Source organism: Perca flavescens, chromosome 18 (assembly GCF_004354835.1).
Source record: "Perca flavescens isolate YP-PL-M2 chromosome 18, PFLA_1.0, whole genome shotgun sequence".
Lineage (NCBI taxonomy): Eukaryota > Metazoa > Chordata > Actinopteri > Perciformes > Percidae > Perca > Perca flavescens.
The window spans coordinates 2390445-2409370 of NC_041348.1; the positions used below are offsets into that span (position 1 = coordinate 2390445).

Genomic DNA, 18926 nt, shown 5'->3' on the forward strand with positions numbered 1-18926 from the left:
CCACCACTGGTTCCTAGTAAAGTCAACATTACTGTAAATTCAAACCTGAGATGGATCCTTATTTCCTCAGTGTGCTGCAGCTGCCAGTGCGGCCTCAGTTAAACCTGATTCTGACCTTTATTTTCTCTCGTTAATCTGCTGAGCGCTGACGCCGTTTGTATCCCTCCTGCAGGAGTCACCCTCTTTGTGGCACTTTATGACTACGAGGCGCGGACAGAAGACGACCTCAGCTTCCGGAAAGGAGAAAGGTTCCAGATTATCAACAGCACGTAAGTCGCTACAGCTGCTTATCAGACTGCCTGCACTCAGAGACTCCCTCATCTTAAAGGGGAGGGTGCTGCTGGGAGGGGAGCACACAAGGCTGAGGTAAAAGTGGCTGCTTGTACATGGAAAAGTAGTGTTTTGGTTTCTTAATCTGGAGCCAGCCAAAAGTAATTCTGCTTTACTTGAGTTTGTGGAAGTATAAGATTAGAAAAATCATTTTCAGTTGTTAGAACCAACCTGGGAGCCTCAACACTGACAAGTGAAGTAATTTACAGGTGTAGAAATGGCTTCAACCCAATGAAAATTAAATCTATAGTGCGTAGTTTCTGTCGCCCCCGTGAGTAATGTAAAGTAATGACAACAAAACTGCCGGCGCATCCACATTATACAAGCCTTCTGGGATCCCGCACCCCCACACCCCTCCTCCACGCAGTTGCTAGTAGCCAAGGAGGACGCGGAGGATTAAAAACACATGACAGACTCTTCAGAAGAGGTCATTATCTTCACTTGAGTCTCTGCGCGGGACGCCGCAATCTTCTGAACATAGTCATACTGAGAAATCCAGAGAGAGTTGTGTGGAGCTGATAGTCTTAATTAGCTTTGCAGCAACTCATTTGGCAATGGCTTCAATGTAACAGACGTTCGTTAATATCAAAAAGTTACACACTAAAGCTTTAAGAAGACAGAACTGGCAGCAAAGCATTTCAAATGCAGCCAAAGTGGTGGCTTGATCATGCTATATGACACTCAGCAGTAAAGTCAGTTTATTTAGGGTTCACCCGGGGCGGAGCCCGAGCTCCAGCCAGCTGGCATGAGTGTGGTGGGCCTTGAACCCTTCCCTCTGAGCTTGGAGTGGAAGTGCCCTGTTCCACCCATAGAGATGTTGGCTAATCTGTCCTCCGGTCTACAGACGACCAGTACTGTGTGTGTGTGTGTGTGTGTGTGTGTGTGTGTGTGTGTGTGTGTGTGTGTGTGTGTGTGTGTGTGTGTGTCGGGGTGGAGGTGGCAGTGGTGAAATGACCTCAATTGAGGACAGCTATGCTCGTTATTGTAAGTGCAATGATAAGTTAAAGTCCAATAAGTCCTTTATCACACCATATGAATGTGTGTCCCAGCCCAGGATAGGATAGGACATTAACTAACAATGTAAAGAACAACAAGCCACTGACACATATGTTCAAATTTGATTCATTAAATAAATTATTATTTTTTGACTTAACCACCAGCCATTTTCATATTATACCAACATTTGGAGCATCCTGAGTTTTTTTTGGTAAGGTTACTAGGACAACTCAGCCTGAGTGGTTTTATTCTCCCCAAAATAAGTTTCCTTTTTATTTTTAAAGAGTTATACCCAACAAAAAAAATCCGAACTTATTTTTGTAATTTTCACTGTCTCTCGCAACTTCATTGCAACAAACGTACAAAAGACTTCGCAACTTTTATCGCAGTTCTTTGCAAAAGCTCCCGCAAAATCAGGCATTTTGGGCCGCAACAATCTAAAAAAAAACTTGCTGTGTGCATTTGATTTTTCTTGGCTTTTGGAAAAATAACACCAAGGCTCGGTTATAGGGGAATTCAGAAAGAGGGGGCCCATTAATGCTGAGTAGCACACATCCTGCTATATGGTCCCCCTGTGGCCTGGACGGTCATTTTTACCGTTTTGAAATTTATATGTGTAATAACTTTGCTAAATAAAAAAATACAATCCTGCTGGTACCTTACTTTACCTAAAATAGTCTGTATTTTCATTTAAAATTGTTTTTAGGCTATATATATTACACAAAAGGCAAAGAAAATACAATCACTTACCTACTTACCTATTTTGGCAATTTTTGCAGTTTGCTTTTTAATGTTTTGCGTGGTTGAAGATGCATCTTGGTTGCTTAGTAATAATCATAGTCTCTGTCAGAGAAACGTAACTAGCGGCCTCCAGTAACAAGTGTGGGCATTAAGGTGGTAGCCTAAGTGGGCAGAAGAGAGATAGAGAAAGAGGAAGCGTTCTGAAGCGCGTGTCCACGCTGTTCTGCGACTCTCCAACAATCACTGCTGATAGACGGCTTTTTTCAGATACCGTGGCGGAAGAAATCTAACCGTGGCGGACCGCCACTTGCCAATCAACATAGAGGAAACACTGCCGTTTCTAGTTTCTAAAACGGGAGGGTTTTCCTGCATTGAGTACTTTTACTTTTAATACTTTAAGTACCTGATGATACTTACATACTTTTACCTAAGTAAAATTTTCAATGCAGGACTTTTACTTACATTGTGTTATTATTACTTTTACTTAAGTTAAGGGTCTGAATACTTCTTCCACCACTGGGGGATGGGAGAAGGGGCATGATCTTTGACCATCATGGCCTCAGCTCGGGGCCAGTTTTCATGTTGGTTCTGTGTACGTGAGGCTGTGTCTCAGCCTGCTGGAGTTGCCCTCAGCTGCCTCTCTGTTTGTTTGGGTCGCTGCAGTGGTGCAGTGACATTTGAGCAGACTGCTGGGTCTGTGCCCCGACCCGATTCTCTTTTAGGTTTGGTGGTAATTATGCTGCTCTGCGCAGGTGCTGTGCAGTACTGCAAAGGGGGCGGCAGGTTTACTGTGACTCTATTGTTTCATAATTACACTGATGACCTATAGATAGATAGATAGATAGATAGATAGATACTTTATTCATCCCAAGGGAAATTTTAGGCATCCAGGAAATACAAACATAACACAACAAACCCACATACACACACATATCTCACATACATAAAAATCACTCACAGAAATTTAAAGAGTTAACAATTTGTGAAGTGATTACAAAGGTCTTGTATGGACTGACCATAATAAGGTGCTGTGGTAGAGTGTTTGCAGTGGTGGTAGTGCAACAGTGAACAGTGTAGGGATTGAACAGTGCAATAGCTTATTATTAAATATTAAAACAACAATATATAACAGGGAATAAGTTATAAGATGTAGATGTTATGACCACAGTCCAGATTGTGTAGGAGGGCTAATGGCTCATGCTTAAAGTCCATTTCTCCCCTCCCCCTTTGCGCAGTATTGAAGAGCTGGATGGCCCTGGGGACAAAGGACCTCCTCAACCTGTCTGCTGAGCATGACAGTGACAGAAGTCTGCCACTGGACATGCTCCTCTGTTTAATGGCCGTGCTGTGTAGTGGGTGGCGGTCATTGTCCTACTGTATGTAGCGTCACTCAACTGCTAGCTCTCATTTCTGTGGAAACAGGTAAACACACAGCCAGTAGGCTGTGGGTCGTTTTGCAGACCTTTAATGCAGACCTGTTAATGCAGCACGAGTGTTGCTTTTATGTTTATGTTTTCCTCCACACAAGCACAAACTGCTTCCACACAAACATACAGTGTCTCAAATATAAAAATGGTAATGCTTTTGCCAAATAAATCCTCTCTCCTGATGAATTCTCAAAGCTCCCTGCCCTGCTGTACATGGCTGTCTGATCATCTCCGCCTCTGGCCCAGCAAGGTCAGTCTTCCTCTTCACCACACCCAGTTAGCATCCTGTCCCAGTTAGCATCTTGCACATTCCAGCACACACCTCGGCCCCCGCTGGGCCTCAGCCAGAGCAGGAAGACACCGTCATTATAGCCAAGACTCCCTCCTCTTCCTCTTCTCCTTCTCCTCCTCCTCGGCAGGGGCCAGAGAGAGCTGCATCTCTCCCCCTTTCCTCCATCTGTCCTCTCCACCTCCCTCGACTGCCCACGCCTCACTGCTTCAACCAGCCTCAAATATGGACTGGACACACTGACCCCTGCTGGACTAGGGTGATAAAAGACTAAAATCCTCGTCTGCTCCAGCCTGTCAGAGCTGGCAGGAAGCAGGGGTGACTGCAGGACTTTTGGCACAGGGGGGGCACCAATAATCAGTCGGGGGGGACATTTTATCAGAATACAGCAGAGAAAACATGCTTAGGAAATATTGGAAAGGATAGAACAACATAATATAATCACATTCATTATTAGTTTCACTTGTTTTCATTTTTAAATAATTGTATATCCGAATACAATACACATTTTCTATAGGCTCAGTCTGCCACTTAAAGTGTTAGTTCCATGGTATCAGAATTTTGGATAGTCGTCATGGAAACATTAATAGGTCATGTGACAAGGGCTGGCAGCTGGCAGCCAAGTAACAGTACTCTGATCCAGTGGAAATCACAATTGTCAGATTGACGGCACTCTAGCCCAATGGATTGGTGGGGGGGGAGGGGGGAGGGCGGCACTGGACGACCTGAGCAGGCAGGGCTCACGTGAAGCAGGGCCACCAGAGATCCCAGCTGACAGAAGGCTCCGTTGTCCCTTTTTGCTTTGTGATGGCATCCCTCAGGCGACAGCCTCCATCCCTGAGTGTGTGTATAAGCCGCTGTGTTCACCTCAGGCTTTCTATAACCCCCCGGGAGTGTACAATTGCGACGCTTCATCAGACATAATCAGAAAAGTCGACGCTGTTAGTAAATGAAATGACTTTTGTTCTGATTGAAGCGCTAGGCTGTGAATAAACACGCTGTGGTGTTGTGTGTACTTATTCTCTCATCAGCTGTCACCATGGGGAGGGAGGATCCAGAGACAAGAGGGACGGTCTTTGTTTACTCTTGTTGTTGCTTTCTGTCTCTTTGTGTCAGGGCAGAGTTGGTTTAGGGAGGTTTGTTTTTCTGGAGACAAAAGAGGCAGCGGGACAGACTGGGGCCCGCCCCGCCCCGTCTGTTTATGTCTCCCCGGCTCCACGCAAACTCACATACCGACACATCTTACACCGCACAAACACATTCTCTCGCTCCGGCATGCTCTTGGCTCTCAAAAGGCGAATTGTTGCGGCTCCATCTCTCCCTCCTTCCCCTCCCTCCTGAGGGATCCTCCACCAACAAAGGGAAGCAGGGCCTGTTTCTGCCTGGGACGTCGTCCCCAGGCAATCCCCCATCATGTCTTTATTCAGCAGAAATGAAGGACCAACAACGCCTCTCCTCCCCCTTTCCTCCACTCCCGTCTCTCTCTGTCTTTAGCGTCCCTCTTACACAGCCAAAGACATTCCCTCCTGGTGCGTAAGGGATGTGATAGAAACAAGCACAGGGTGGCAAAGTGTGTCAGAGCACAGTGATGGGGGGGTGATGTACATGAGTGGTTGTGCATTCATGTGTAAGCACTGGTAATGCTGGTAAACCAAAACTGCTAGCTGTCCCTTGAGGCAGCCAGATACTGATGTGTGTGAAGAAGAAGAGAGTGGCTGAATGAAGAGAGAAGGCGAGAAGAATAGAGGAATGGAAATGGTGGAGAAGTACTGTGCAGAAACATGGGGGGGGGGAGAGTGTTTGCAGTGGTGGACGCAATATTCAGATCCTTTACTTAAGTAGAAGTACTAATAACACTCTGTAAAGTACTCTGTTACAAGTAAAAGTCCTGCATTGGAAATGTTGCATCATGTTTTTAAGTAAAAGTACTCACTCATTTTAGAAACTGGAAACAAACAGTTCTGTCAGTCAACTAAGTGATTAATCGTGTACTTTTCAGCTGGACTTGTAGGCTGTTATATTGTTGGCTAGTTTAATTTATAATAAAACATATTTTATAATTATATAAAAATGTGCTTTGTGTAACTAGTAACCAGTGGAGTAGTCTAATGTATTGCAGTGGGTGTACTGTATATGTATATATATATATATATATATATATATATATATATATATATATATATATATATGGGCCAAAATGGGACATTGGGGGGTGGCATATCATAGTGGGGGGGTTTGGGTGTCCTCAACCATGGAAATTTTGAGCGTCAACGACTTCATTTCCTGTATTCTGATTAGAAGTCTGGATTTTACCGATACCGATAGCTAGGTTGGGCTGTATTTGCCGATAACCGATTAATCGACCGATAGTATTTAGAATTGGTACACCCACAGCAATGCTACACAAGCATGTGTGTTGTCTAAAACAGTTCTCCTACGTATTTGGAGTCATCCAGTGCAAAAATAAACATAATGAGCATTATAATTCATATAAAGGACAAATTATTTACATTTCTTCAAAAAAGGCCCAAATGTATGCCAAATCTCAAAACAGTGACGCCATTCTTCTCTGTAGAACGGTTTAGAATGGTAACAGACGATCTCTGACCTGGAGGGATCTATCTTTCCCACTATATACTCTCTGTTCTCGCTTGGATGCCCATATAAGGCGTAATGTGTGACGGACCTGCCTTCCCATTGGTTGAAAACATAAACAAAGGCATCATGGAAGATTCCCTTGTCGGTAGCACCTACTGTCAATGGGTAGCACGGAGTTAGCGGCAGAAATGACCGAAAATGTGATGAATTATGGACATCAAGTGGATAAATCTTGGATGTAACAGTTTGGATTTAATGCTCAACAACCCCGAAAAAAGACACAAGTTCCAGGCTGGATAGAAAATCACCTGTAAAGGCTAGAAAGACACCCCCGTGACGGCTAACTCGTTAGCTTTTAGCTGCAGTAATCAGTAAGTCTCTACATTTAACTGTTATTAAATTATCTAAATATGAATCAGAGGTGCTGTTTGGGATCGTGGACGATCCATTTGGGTCGGACTTGAGGTTAGTTAGCCTACTACTAATGTTTAGCGTCATCTCAGCCTCGAAAGCAAACACACTTTTTGTTTCTCTACTAATGCAGCATCTATTCAACAAATTAATAACTTTAAAATGATATGACAAAATGTACTGTATACATACCTTTTTGCTGTCGATGCTTTAAACGTGCATCTGATGTCAGCCTTCTCCGCACAGCATGTGCTCTCGGTGCAGCGCGGAGTAACACGTGTCGAAAATAAACACGAGGCATCAGTGATAGTTTTTATTTTGCCTCTAGAGGCCGCTATTGTAATGCATGATGCCAGCAGAGCCTTCTCAGCTCTGTGGACTGGGTAATGAATGACAGCGCGTGCTTCTCAGCCGCTCCAGCAACGGACACAACCAGAAAAAACTATCGGTATGGATTTTTGCCAATAATGATAGTTCCACCAATCAACTATCGGTGCCGATTAATCGGCAAAACCAATGAATCGGTCGACCTCTAATTCTGATACACCACCAATTGCACCAATTTACGGTGGAAATCCCTTTATTTAGCCTATGTGAAGATAAAAAAAAACACAGATGACAATTCTAAATATATCAAAACTATAATGGAAAGTATGTCATTGCGTGTCATTGGGCATTTTCAGGTGGGGATATGTAGGAACGCTTTTTTGCACACCTCTTTTGTCAGGCAGGTGCGTAGGATATGATCAAAAGTAGCAGATCAGAAGCTTTAGAAAAAGTCCCGCACACTGACCATTAGGCACGCAATAATTTATTTAGAAAAATACAGACCTTCATCAAGTAAATTCCATAGGGGGGTATATGGAAATCCTGGAGCTTTCTTAATGGTTATACTTCAATAAAAATAACCTAAATCATTTTCTTGTCATGTGTGTTCTTGACTTAATGGACCTGACAGAAATGGATGGAACGTCCAAAACATAGACACATTATGTTTGTCAGTACCCTTGACTTAGATGAAGATCAGATCACATATATTTAGAAAACCATGAAAACTATGAAAAGGTTCACATACTTTTTCTTACCACTGTGTGCTGCTTCAGAAAACCATGATTAAAATAGTAAATGTCTGAAATGAAATTTTGTTATATCACTTTTTGAGTAGGAGTTTTGTCAAACATCGTTTGGACACGCCAGTGTGTCTTTCGTCCTCAGAGAGTTAATTATGCATAACTTAAAGCCTGAATATAATGTGAACGGGTGAGTTATAAAAACAATATACCCCCCAGTTCTGCTGCTCTCAGTATTCTTAACAAATGATTGTTGAATTTAAAACAAATGAACGGAAATCATTTCTAACATTCTTTTATTGAACATGAGAATGAAGAATGAGTTACATTACAAAGGGTAGTTTTCTGCTGATATTTTCTTTCAACTGACACAAAAAAATCTCTGAGTGTCTATCACGATTCGTCGCAACCTTTCGTTGTGTGTATTGAGCCAGTTGATATTGTGATGGCGATAAAAAAAAAACAATATATTGTGCAACCCTACTTTAGACAGGCAATTATTGTCGATCAATTGGTGGAATGATTGCCTGATTTTTTTTAGATAATTTTTTGGGCTTTTCCGCCTTTAATTTTGACAGGACAGCTAGGTGAGAAAGGGGAGAAAGAGAGAGGGGGAAGACATGCAGGAAATCGTCACAGGTCGTATTGGAACCCTGGACCTCTGTGTCAAGGCATAAACCTCTCAGTATACGTGGGCCTGCTCTACCCACTGAACCAACCCGGCCACAATTGCATGCATTTCAACGTTGAGAAAAGTTCAGTTTCTCATGCTGAGAAAGATATGAGGAAGAAGGAGGTGTGATGGACTTTTTGAACTCTGAGTGTGGGATTATGAAAGGAGGAAAAGATGAAATGTGAGGTAGGGTGGAAGATGAAAGATGAGTAGCTGGGTGAATGGACAAATGAAATCAATGAGAGGCACAGTGAGAGATGAATGGGCCCAGAGAGAGAGAGAGAGCTGGTGGTCGGTGAGGAAGAGACATCAGAGAGACACTAATGGCTGTGTGGGTGTCCAGGCGGAGAAGTCTTAAGGACATTCAGCAGACACGCTTCTACAAAGCGGCTAAACTTCAGTTTATGTGTCGCAAACATCAGACAACAGAGGCTGAAGAACAGCATCACATGTTGAACATGTAAAACAGTTGAGCTATGTAGGTTTTCTAAGACTAGAGCATTCAGCATGCAGTCATTTTCATATGATTAAAAATGTTGTTCAACTATTATGGTGGAAGGTAATTTATCACATTTACTCCAGTACTGTACTTAATTACAAATTCAAGGTACTTGTACGTTACTTGAGTCTTTTTCTTTTCATGCCACTTTCTACTTCTACTCCGCTACATTTCAGAGAGAAATATTGTACTTTTTACTCCACTACATTTATCTGTTACAGCTTTAGTTACTAGTTACTTTACACATTCAGATTTCTGCACACAGAACACATGTAGTTTATAAAATCTGATGTTTGATTCTAAAGTAAACTACCAAACAAGATATAGGTTTACAAGTCAATGAAGTACTTTTACTTGTAATGCTTTAAGTACATTTTCCTGATGATACATACTTTTACTTAAGTAACACTTTCAATGCAGGACTTTTACTTGTAATAGAGTATTTTTACAATGTGTTATTAGTACTTTTACTTAAGTAAAGGATCGGAATACCTCATCCACCACTGGGGTGGCTCCAGAGCTAAACAGCCCCCGGTCCACTCCCCACACACTCACTTGATCCTGTGTGTTTTCCACATGAACAGCATCAGGGAGCAAGTCCAACTAAAGCTGTACTTTTGATGTGTTTAATGGCACAGATCATGTCATCATCTCATATGAAATAAAGTCTATCACTGTAATGTGCTTCTTCTGTTAATTCTCTTTTCCCTTTCTCCCAATCCTCTCGCTCTCACTCTCGCTCTCTCTCTTTCAGTGAAGGGGACTGGTGGGATGCTCGCTCGCTCACCACTGGTGGCAGTGGCTACATTCCCAGTAATTACGTGGCTCCAGTGGACTCCATCCAGGCTGAGGAGTAAGTAGTGAGTGTGTGTGTGTGTGTGTGTGTGTGTGTGTGTGTGTGTGTGTGTGTGTGTGTGTGTGTGTGTGTGTGGCTCCAGTGGACTCCATCCAGGCTGAGGAGTAAGTAGTGTGTGTGTGTGTGTGTGTGTGTGTGTGTGTGTGTGTGTGTGTGTGTGTGTGTGTGTGTGTGTGTGGCTCAGTGGACTCCATCCAGGCTGAGGAGTAAGTAGTGTGTGTGTGTGTGTGTGTGTGTGTGTGTGTGTGTGTGTGTGTGTGTGTGTGTGTGTGTGTGTGTGTGTGTGTGTGTGTGTGTGTGTGTGTGAGTGGCTCTAGTGGACTCCATCCAGGCTAAGGAGTAAGTAGTGTGTGTGTGTGTGTGTGTGTGTGTGTGTGTGTGTGTGTGTGTGTGTGTGTGTGTGTGTGTGTGTGTGTGTGTGCTCCTCAGAGACCTACAGTACACTGGCCCTAGAATGTGCTCTAAAGTAGCTGGAGATTAGAGAAGGCAAGGCCTCAGACTGACAGCCGCACACGTGCAGCCTTAATCTTCTGAGGAACGAAATTCAGGCAAAAAATTCGTCGTCATCCCACAGTTTCTACTTTCTCTGCAGGGCCTGATAAAAAGGCATTTATGTGACACTACAAAGAGATGAATTTAGAAACTGAAATGCCAGCCAGGCTGTGGGTGAGAGGTCCATATATCCAAGTTGGTGGGGGAGTTTTTTTTTTTTATTTGACAGTTCATTCACTCCTAAACCATTTTAGGTTTCAATCAAACATATGATGAGGAGGAAATGAAAGTATTTTTTTCTTTCTCATCCTGTGTGTGGTTTTGTCTGTGAATAGCATTGGCTGCTGACACAGACCTGACCCCGACCCACCCACCCTTCAGTCAGAACAAGGCTTCTGAAGGATTCATTCAGTTCACTGTGAGGTAGACTCTCACTGGAGCATGCTGGGATTAAAAACAGAGGGGGCGTGGGTGCAGCTCCTCTTATCAACACAGATCTACCTCTGTGAAATGAACCCTTTTGGTGTCACACTGCTCACATTTTGCTGTTTTTTTTCTTCTTTTCTCGGTGTAGTTTCAGACCACGTGTAAGTTCAAAAAGTTTACCTCCGTCTTATTGTTGCCCGTTGCTTTTGGTTGCAGTTTAATGAGAAACGAGGGCTGCAGGCCTTGAACAAGTCACGGCCATATAGTCTATATCCGGGATGTTCAGGTGCCTCCAGAAATTCCGCAGGATGTCCCTAATTTTCGGCCCGGAAATCCGTCCCCTTCCTCTTCCTTTGTGTTGGCATTCTAAACTGGTGGAATCGAAGTTTTCTGTTGCACAACTAAAACTACTTTTGAACGTGCACACGCTCTAACAGCTATATCCTCAGACAAAAGAATCGCCACGGATGGAACCATTGGGTCTGGAAAGCGTTTGTGCGGGCAGTCAGCCTGGCTCAGTCACATGTGCATGTGTTTCGGGGAAGCAGGGAAAAGGAAAACGTTTCCAACATCTGCACTGAGTTGAGCAGCTTTTTTTTTTTTAATTGTGTTGATCCCAAGTGCTTTTATCAGGACTTTCAGGTTACAACATCAACAAAGTTCTTTATGACAGGTGTGTAGAGTCAAAAGCTATTGGCTACAATGCCTAATAGTTACTACAGTAGTATTGGTACTGTGTGTGGTACTGGTAGATATGCTCGTGTTGCAAATTGTTTGTTTTTTGTGTTAAAAATGAATAAGAAATGGTATGGAGCAAAAAGAATTGAGCAAGAGAACAAGGCGGTCCTGCAGTGAATTCTAAGTTAACATGTCATGTCCTGTAATTGCAGCTGGTACTTTGGTAAATTGGGCCGTAAGGATGCCGAGAGGCAGCTGCTGTCCACCGGCAACCCTCGCGGAACCTATCTCATCCGGGAGAGTGAAACCACAAAGGGTAAAACCACACACACACGACAGATTCACTCACACTCACACCAGCCTGAGAGCGTCATTACAAGTGCTTTTTGAGTGCCTACCAAATTGTTTCCACAGCAGCATGTTTTTTTAAGTGACAAGGCTACATTGCACGCGTACATTCCAACTCTACGCTTCCACTAAAACTGGAGAAACGACAGCAATCGCAGAGGGAACGCTCACTGTGTCTCCTATGACTCACACAATCCTACGCCGTGTGCAGCACATCCGCTCCGTGAACAGTACCAAATACATCAATATCAATATTGCGTCGATATTGTAGGCTTGACTATTGGTGGTTTGACAAAATATTAAAGCTGCCCTGCCACACGTATTTCATGACTTGTAATGTCTGAAGTTCTACCATGGACTCTGTAACTTGGTTACCTTGTTTCAAGACATTCTAGCGTGGTATAGAAAGCCTGCAGGAACACTCGGCTCGATTTGTGCCAGTTCTCATTAATATTCAACGAGCTAAGCTGCTTGACTCTGATTGGCTAATGGCTAGCCAATGAGAGCCAGGCTGTCAGTATCCTTTACCCAAGGCAACTGGGCGAGCTCATGAATAGTAATGAGCTCAGGCAACATGATGTCAGACTGACCAGCTTTTGTAATTGGCCTGATTTATCCTCTTATTTCTTTTCAGTGGCTAGAGCTGACAGAGGAGGTAGCAGTTCATTTTCACATTCACCACATAACACAAACACATATGAGCCTAAGATATTTTTAAAAATACAAGTTAAAACGGTTTTGTGTGGCAGGGCACCTTTAACACAATGAGAGTTTTGATAAACAATCACCAATAATGGGGAAACAATGACTTAGTGGGTAAAGGCAAATAATAAAGCAGCTAATAAGTCTGGTTATTTCAGAAAATGACATCTCTTTACTGTAATACAGCCTTTAAAACCAAGGAAAAGAATAAACTTGTTTCTTATCACAATATTATGATTTCCAAAATATAAGCCGATATCTATCCTGATATATCAATGGCGGTATAATATCGATATATTGCCCAGCCATAATGAGATGTTTCCTGATTTAAATCGTGGAGAATTCTTGATGTTTGGCGTGTACTGTGTCCCCCCCCCGCCCCCCAGGTGCCTTCTCCTTGTCCATACGGGACTGGGACGATGTGAAAGGTGACCATGTCAAGCATTATAAGATCCGCAAGCTGGACAGTGGCGGCTACTACATCACCACCAGGGCTCAGTTTGACACGCTGCAGCAGCTGGTTCAGCACTACTCAGGTACAAACGCTACGCTTTGAATGATTCACGCTGCTTTTAGATCATGATGGGTGTTAAGGACAAACTCAGAAGGCAAGGCAGCTTTATTTGTACAGTATAGCACAGTTCAGCAACAGGGCAATTCAAAGTGCTATACATAAAACATGAAAGAGCAGTTAAAGCTTTACTGTGTAACTTTTTTATATTAATGAGCGTCCGTTACATTCAAGCCATTGCCAAATGAGTTGCTACAAAGTTAATTAAGACTATCAACTCCACACAACTCTCTCTGGATTTCTCAGTATGACCATGTTCAGAAGATTGGGGCGTCCGGCGACTTTCGCACTCAGAAGCTCGAGTGAAGATAATAACCGCTTTCATTTCATGTGTTTTTAATCTTCCATGGCTACCATGGTGGCTACTAGCAACTTTGTGGGGGAGTGGTGGGGGCACGTGCGCGATCACGGAAGGCTTGTATCATTGATTCATTTATCACATGCTTAACCTCCATTAATCAGTGGATGAGCAACAATTTTCTAAAGCTAAATGATGACAAAACAGAGGTACCTCTGGTTGGACCAAAATCAAAGTGAGACACCGTTCTTAGTAATCTTGGAAACCTGGCACACCAGGTCAAACCACAAGTAACAAGCCTAGGTGTCATCTTAGATACAGAGTTACGCTTCAAGCCCCAGATCAGTAAAGTTACCCAGACAGCTCATTTTCACCTGAGAAACATTGCCAAAGTACGGCCCTTTTTAACTCAACAAGATGCAGAAAAACTAATCCATGCCTTTATCACTAGTAGGTTAGACTACTGCAATGCACTTTTTACTGGTCTCCCAAAAAAACATATAAAGAAATTGGAACTCATACAGAACTCTGCTGCTAGACTTTTAACTAAGACCAAAAAGAGAGAGCACATCACCCCTATGTTAGCAGAGCTGCACTGGCTCCCTGTTTCTTAAAGAATTGATTTTAAGGTTATGTTAATTACTTATAAAGCTCTGAATGGCATAGCACCTTCATATATCTCTGAGATTTAAGTATCTTATCAACCATAAAGGAAACTTAGATCTTCCAATGCTAATCTTTTAATTAAAGTGGAGCCGCTGCTTTATCCACCATGCACCAAAGCTATGGAACACCTTGCCTCTGTACATCAGACAGGCGAGTTCAGTGAATGTCTTTAAAAAAGACCTGAAAACATACCTGTGTATGAGAGCTTTTAGTTAACTATTTATCTTAAGACTACTTTTTTGGATTATTCTACATTGGACGGCATTTATTAGAGCTGCAGCCAGCCAGAAGCAGATGGGCTCCCCCCATTAAGTCAGATTCTGCTCAAGGTTTCTTCTGGGAATATGGGAGTTTTTCCTTGCCACTGTTGCCATATGGCGTGCTTGTAGGGGGTTAAGGATTAAGACTGCCAATTTTCCGGTCGTTATGTTCCTTAAACGTCTGTATATAAATTCATATAATCACAACAAATACTAAGAACATACTTAGGCTAACCGCTTAGAGTCCAAATCAACGGGGCCTAAGCATTTGTTATCGGGGCAGCTCTAGCTCATCCAGTGGGAGCGTTCGCCCCATGTGGGGGCAGCGGCGCGTCTTTGGATCCGCCCTGCTGCCCTTTGCTGCATGTCATCCCCCATCTCTCTCCCCCTTTCATATATATCCACTGTCACTTGCCATAAAGGGAAAAAGCCCCAAAAAATAATCTTAAAAAAAAAAGATTATTATTATTATTATTTTCTATTATTGTGTTAAATGCTCCAAATGTAAAGCCCTTTGAGCTGCATTCTGTTTATGAAAGGTACTAATAAAGTTTATTATTATTATTATTATTATTATTATTATTGGGACGTGCCAACAGTCCCAACTCATTATTTAGAATTCCTAATGTGGGAGACAAAAACTACGCATTATAGATTTTAAAACAATTACAAAAAACAGATAAAATACGAGAATAAAAGTTCCAGTGCAGTATAAGAAGTGTATATAATAAGTTATTTAAAGAAAGGCAGCATCACAAAGAAAGGTCTTCAGCCTTGATATAAAGTGGAGTTTAGCGATGTATTCCAGTTAATTGTATATAATCAGTATGCATGATATACTAAGTTAAAATAAGTGGAGTTCACCCCGAAATCAAAAATACACGTTTCTCCTCTTACCTATAGTGTTATGTATAAGTCTACATTGTTTTGGTGTGAGTTGCCCAGAGTTGGAGATATCGGCCGTAGACATGTCTGCCTTCTCTCAAATATAATGGAACTAGATGACCCTCGGCTTGTGGTCCTCAAAGCACCAAAAAATATATTTGAAAAACTTGTACTCAGTGGTCTGGCTGCCATATGGCCCATGAAGCATTGCATTGCCCACCCTGCATTAAAAAGGGAAACAGACAGATGTTGCCATAGAGAGATATGTTATGATGGAGATGGAGAGCGTTTGCCCAAATAGCAACTTTAAAGTCTTCTCTTCTGTCCGGTGTCCATTTCCCTAAATTGATCCAGAATGCATTAAGCAGACACTGTTACACTATAATTGCATCTGGTCTTCCAGCAGCCCATTTTCACATACAGGAATAAAAGGTGGCACTCACCATGAGCAGGGGCGGAGCCACACGTTGAAAACATTCGGGGCTCAGCCTATACCTAGACGGCTTTTTTTTTCTCACTTTATTTGCCTTTTTTGGGGGGTTTTGTCGCTATTTTCAACGTTCCACTTTTGTTAACGTTTGTGTCGCTTTTTTTGACGTATTTGTCGCTTTTTCTGGCGTTTTTAAAGCTTTTTCGGTTTTGTCGACGTTTTCTTAGAGACTTTTGTCGCTTTTTCAACGTTTTTTTTTTCAACTTTTTACATCATTGTGTCTAATCGTTCCCTAACTGTCTTTATCATTCTGAAACCAGAACACAACAAATGTATAGGAATATTCATTTTCACTCCTGAAACCTATTATTTTAAAACCCTAAAAGATTCTGGGCTTTTGAGAAAAAATACCAAGAAATATGATGTCACGTTAGAGTAGAAAAGCACTTATTTGGGACTCATCTTAATCAGAGTGAGTTAGTGTGTGAGTTACAGTTTGCGTCATGTTATCCAGATGTGTGTGTGTGTGTGTGTGTGTGTGTGTGTGTGTGTGTGTGTGTGTGTGTGTGTGTGTTGACCCCTGCATCTGTGCTGCTAACACGTATCTGACACACAGATTACAGGCGGAGACAGCGATTATTGTCCTTAGTTGTACTCTGTGTTTTTCCTCTTTTTTCACTTTGTTTCCCTTTGTTTCTCTCTGTGTCTCAGAGTAACGATGATGTACAAAGTATAACTGAGTCTGTGTTTTATCGCTCTCTCACTGAAAAAAAAAAAAAAAAAAAAAAGTATCCTGTCACGCTCTACTTGGCACTTTGACATATCGATGTTTCAGCCCTAAAATCAACACCATGGATTTTCTGTGTGTATGTGTCATGGCACATTAACCGTCCCTTTACATTCTCACCATATATGATTTACCCTTCCAGATGACGTATGAGCCGTATAACCTTGACTCTTTTCAGGGCTTGTGCTTTTGATTGCTTTCTGCTTTCCTCTATGTTCATGTCTTTAAAGAGCTAAAGAGCATATTGGGCATCGTGTACTGTTGCTGTTCTTCAGATGGAACGGGACACACGAGAAAGCAAAAACACGTGGCCTTGAGAATCACCTACGCTGCAAATGTGAATGCAGATCGTGTTTGAAGTGAGATTATGTAAGGTTTGAGAGATCAACCAGTTCATCCTCTTGCAATTACAAAGTTGAGTCCTAAGCATAAAGAAGCCTTGCAAAATTCATCCAATAAAAGAAAGGAAACAGACATCAAAATCATGAGATACTAATTTAAAATGAGTCAAAATTGAGTAGAAAATGTTGACTTGCTATCTCATAATTATGAACTACTAAGTCCAATTTTTTTAGATAGAAATTGCAAGTCTAAATGTTGATTTATTATCTCATACATTAACCAATGTTGACTCATTAAGTATTTATGAGATAGTAAATCCAAATAATGACTTACTGAGTCAATAATTTGAATTATTTTCTTCACAACTTGCAATTTTCAGTGTGTAACTTTGCTCCGAGGTTCCGGTTAATGGTTTCCTCGATGGGACCGGGGTTTGAAGTGGGGCACCTGGGTTGCTTGCCTGGTAGAGAGCGCGTCCATATATAGAGTTTTACTCCTCCATGCAGCGGCCGTGGGTTTGACTCCGACCTGCGGCCCTTTGCTGCATTCCCCCTCTCTCTTCCCTTTCATGATTTCAGCTGTCGTATAAAAATAAAGGCCTAAAATGCCCAAAAAATAAGCAATAAATGAACCGTTGTCAATATAGACTAATTTATAGCTAACTGATACTGCTAGCATAGCTGAGGAGTAGGTCATTAATGTTTACGGTTGGCGGGTGTAGTTCCTTTTCCTTATGATGACCTGACTCAAGAGAATCTTAGGAAAATGAAGGGAAATTCAATGAGCCCACATGCTGTAATTGCATAGTCACAATTTAAGGCCACTATGTATTAAAGTTATATGTGATTATAGCAAGTTTCAAATTCTTCTGATGTTTTTGTTTGTAGGAACATGAGACAGTCCTGGTCTATGTCCATTCATTCAGTCATTGTCCCCAGGTTGGATCAGTGGAAGGTTTTTCAAACTACCACTTGGCGGCGCCAAAGTTAGAAATGAAATGAGACATTTTTAAAAATGATTAGAAAGCCAAAAGTTAATGTGAGCTAAAATCTAGTTTAGCAAGTTGAATAATTGCTCCCTCACAAAGATCGAGCCGAGAGATACTTTTTTTTACAAATAAAAAGCTTTCATCGGGGAGTAAAGGATGTAACTTTGTAACTAACTCCAATCAAAGCACAAAATGAATCATTTGAAGCTGCCACGCCTTTCTAGAAAACACTGACTGTTTTGATGCGTGGTACGTGGTTACGGTCCACATATTGACAGGTTTTATGACAGCCAGCACAGTCAACATAGAGCTGTATTGATCAATGGCTCAGTGGAGCAGCTGAGGCAGCGTTGATGGCCGAGCTACAGGTTGAACACTCCCGTGGGTGAGACACGGGCCTTTATCTCTTTTTTACTGCCTCATGCAAACAACCTTGGGCCTTATCACTTTGTACTTGCAGTATTAAGGAGGGGGGTGTCTCACTAGATATTAGCATGGAGGTACCAACGGAAACTCTGCCCTAATCCACTGGCTTAATCAAGTGTAGGCAAACATGAGAGCTTCCTCCAGAATAAAAGCAAGAGATGTTTTGATTTTATGACACAGACGAGATGGTGTCATCAAGCATATACAGCCAGAGAGGATCAAAATGGAAGCAGCTGGAGCACAACAGGCATGGTCGTTAATGCTTCTCACGGTGCATAAAGTCCTTGTGCTCCATCTTATGTTTTTGACGTACATTTCCCAGAAGAGTGACTGGCAGCCAGAGCTTTCTCTTGACATAAATTACTGTCATTATCGTAAAGTGTATGGGAGTCATTAGCCATAGTGAGCTATAACATAGATCCCTACTTTTTCTATGACCTGCACCCACACTTGCTGCTTTGGTTCTCCAGCTTTAGCAGATGGATGACAACCTTTTACTGTACATTTATTTAGCAAGATGGGGCCCACTACAAAAAGATTCAAATATACAGCAGAGAAAACCATGCCCTAAATAACATTTTACTACCAGGTTTCCCTAAAACATAACTCCAAAGCTACATGTAGCTATATTGGTTTATCTATAGCTGCGTTTTGACCCAACGTTCCTTGTTTTTAGTTCTTGGAACAACTTTTAAAGGGGAACTATTATGTAGCATTTTCAGGTTCATACTTGTATT

The 18926-nt window shown here is 42.1% G+C and overlaps 1 protein-coding gene across 3 annotated transcripts in view; it reads left to right on the forward strand.

The window, feature by feature from the left end:
* fynb (FYN proto-oncogene, Src family tyrosine kinase b) overlaps positions 1–18926 on the forward strand; it is a 98639-nt gene that overhangs the window by 60800 nt on the left and 18913 nt on the right. For all 3 annotated transcript variants that reach the window (XM_028604527.1, XM_028604528.1, XM_028604529.1), the window contains 4 exons: positions 173–269; positions 9789–9887; positions 11699–11802; positions 12923–13072. In XM_028604527.1, the coding sequence (XP_028460328.1) occupies positions 173–269; positions 9789–9887; positions 11699–11802; positions 12923–13072 (450 nt within the window). The remainder of the gene's footprint in view (positions 1–172; positions 270–9788; positions 9888–11698; positions 11803–12922; positions 13073–18926) is intronic.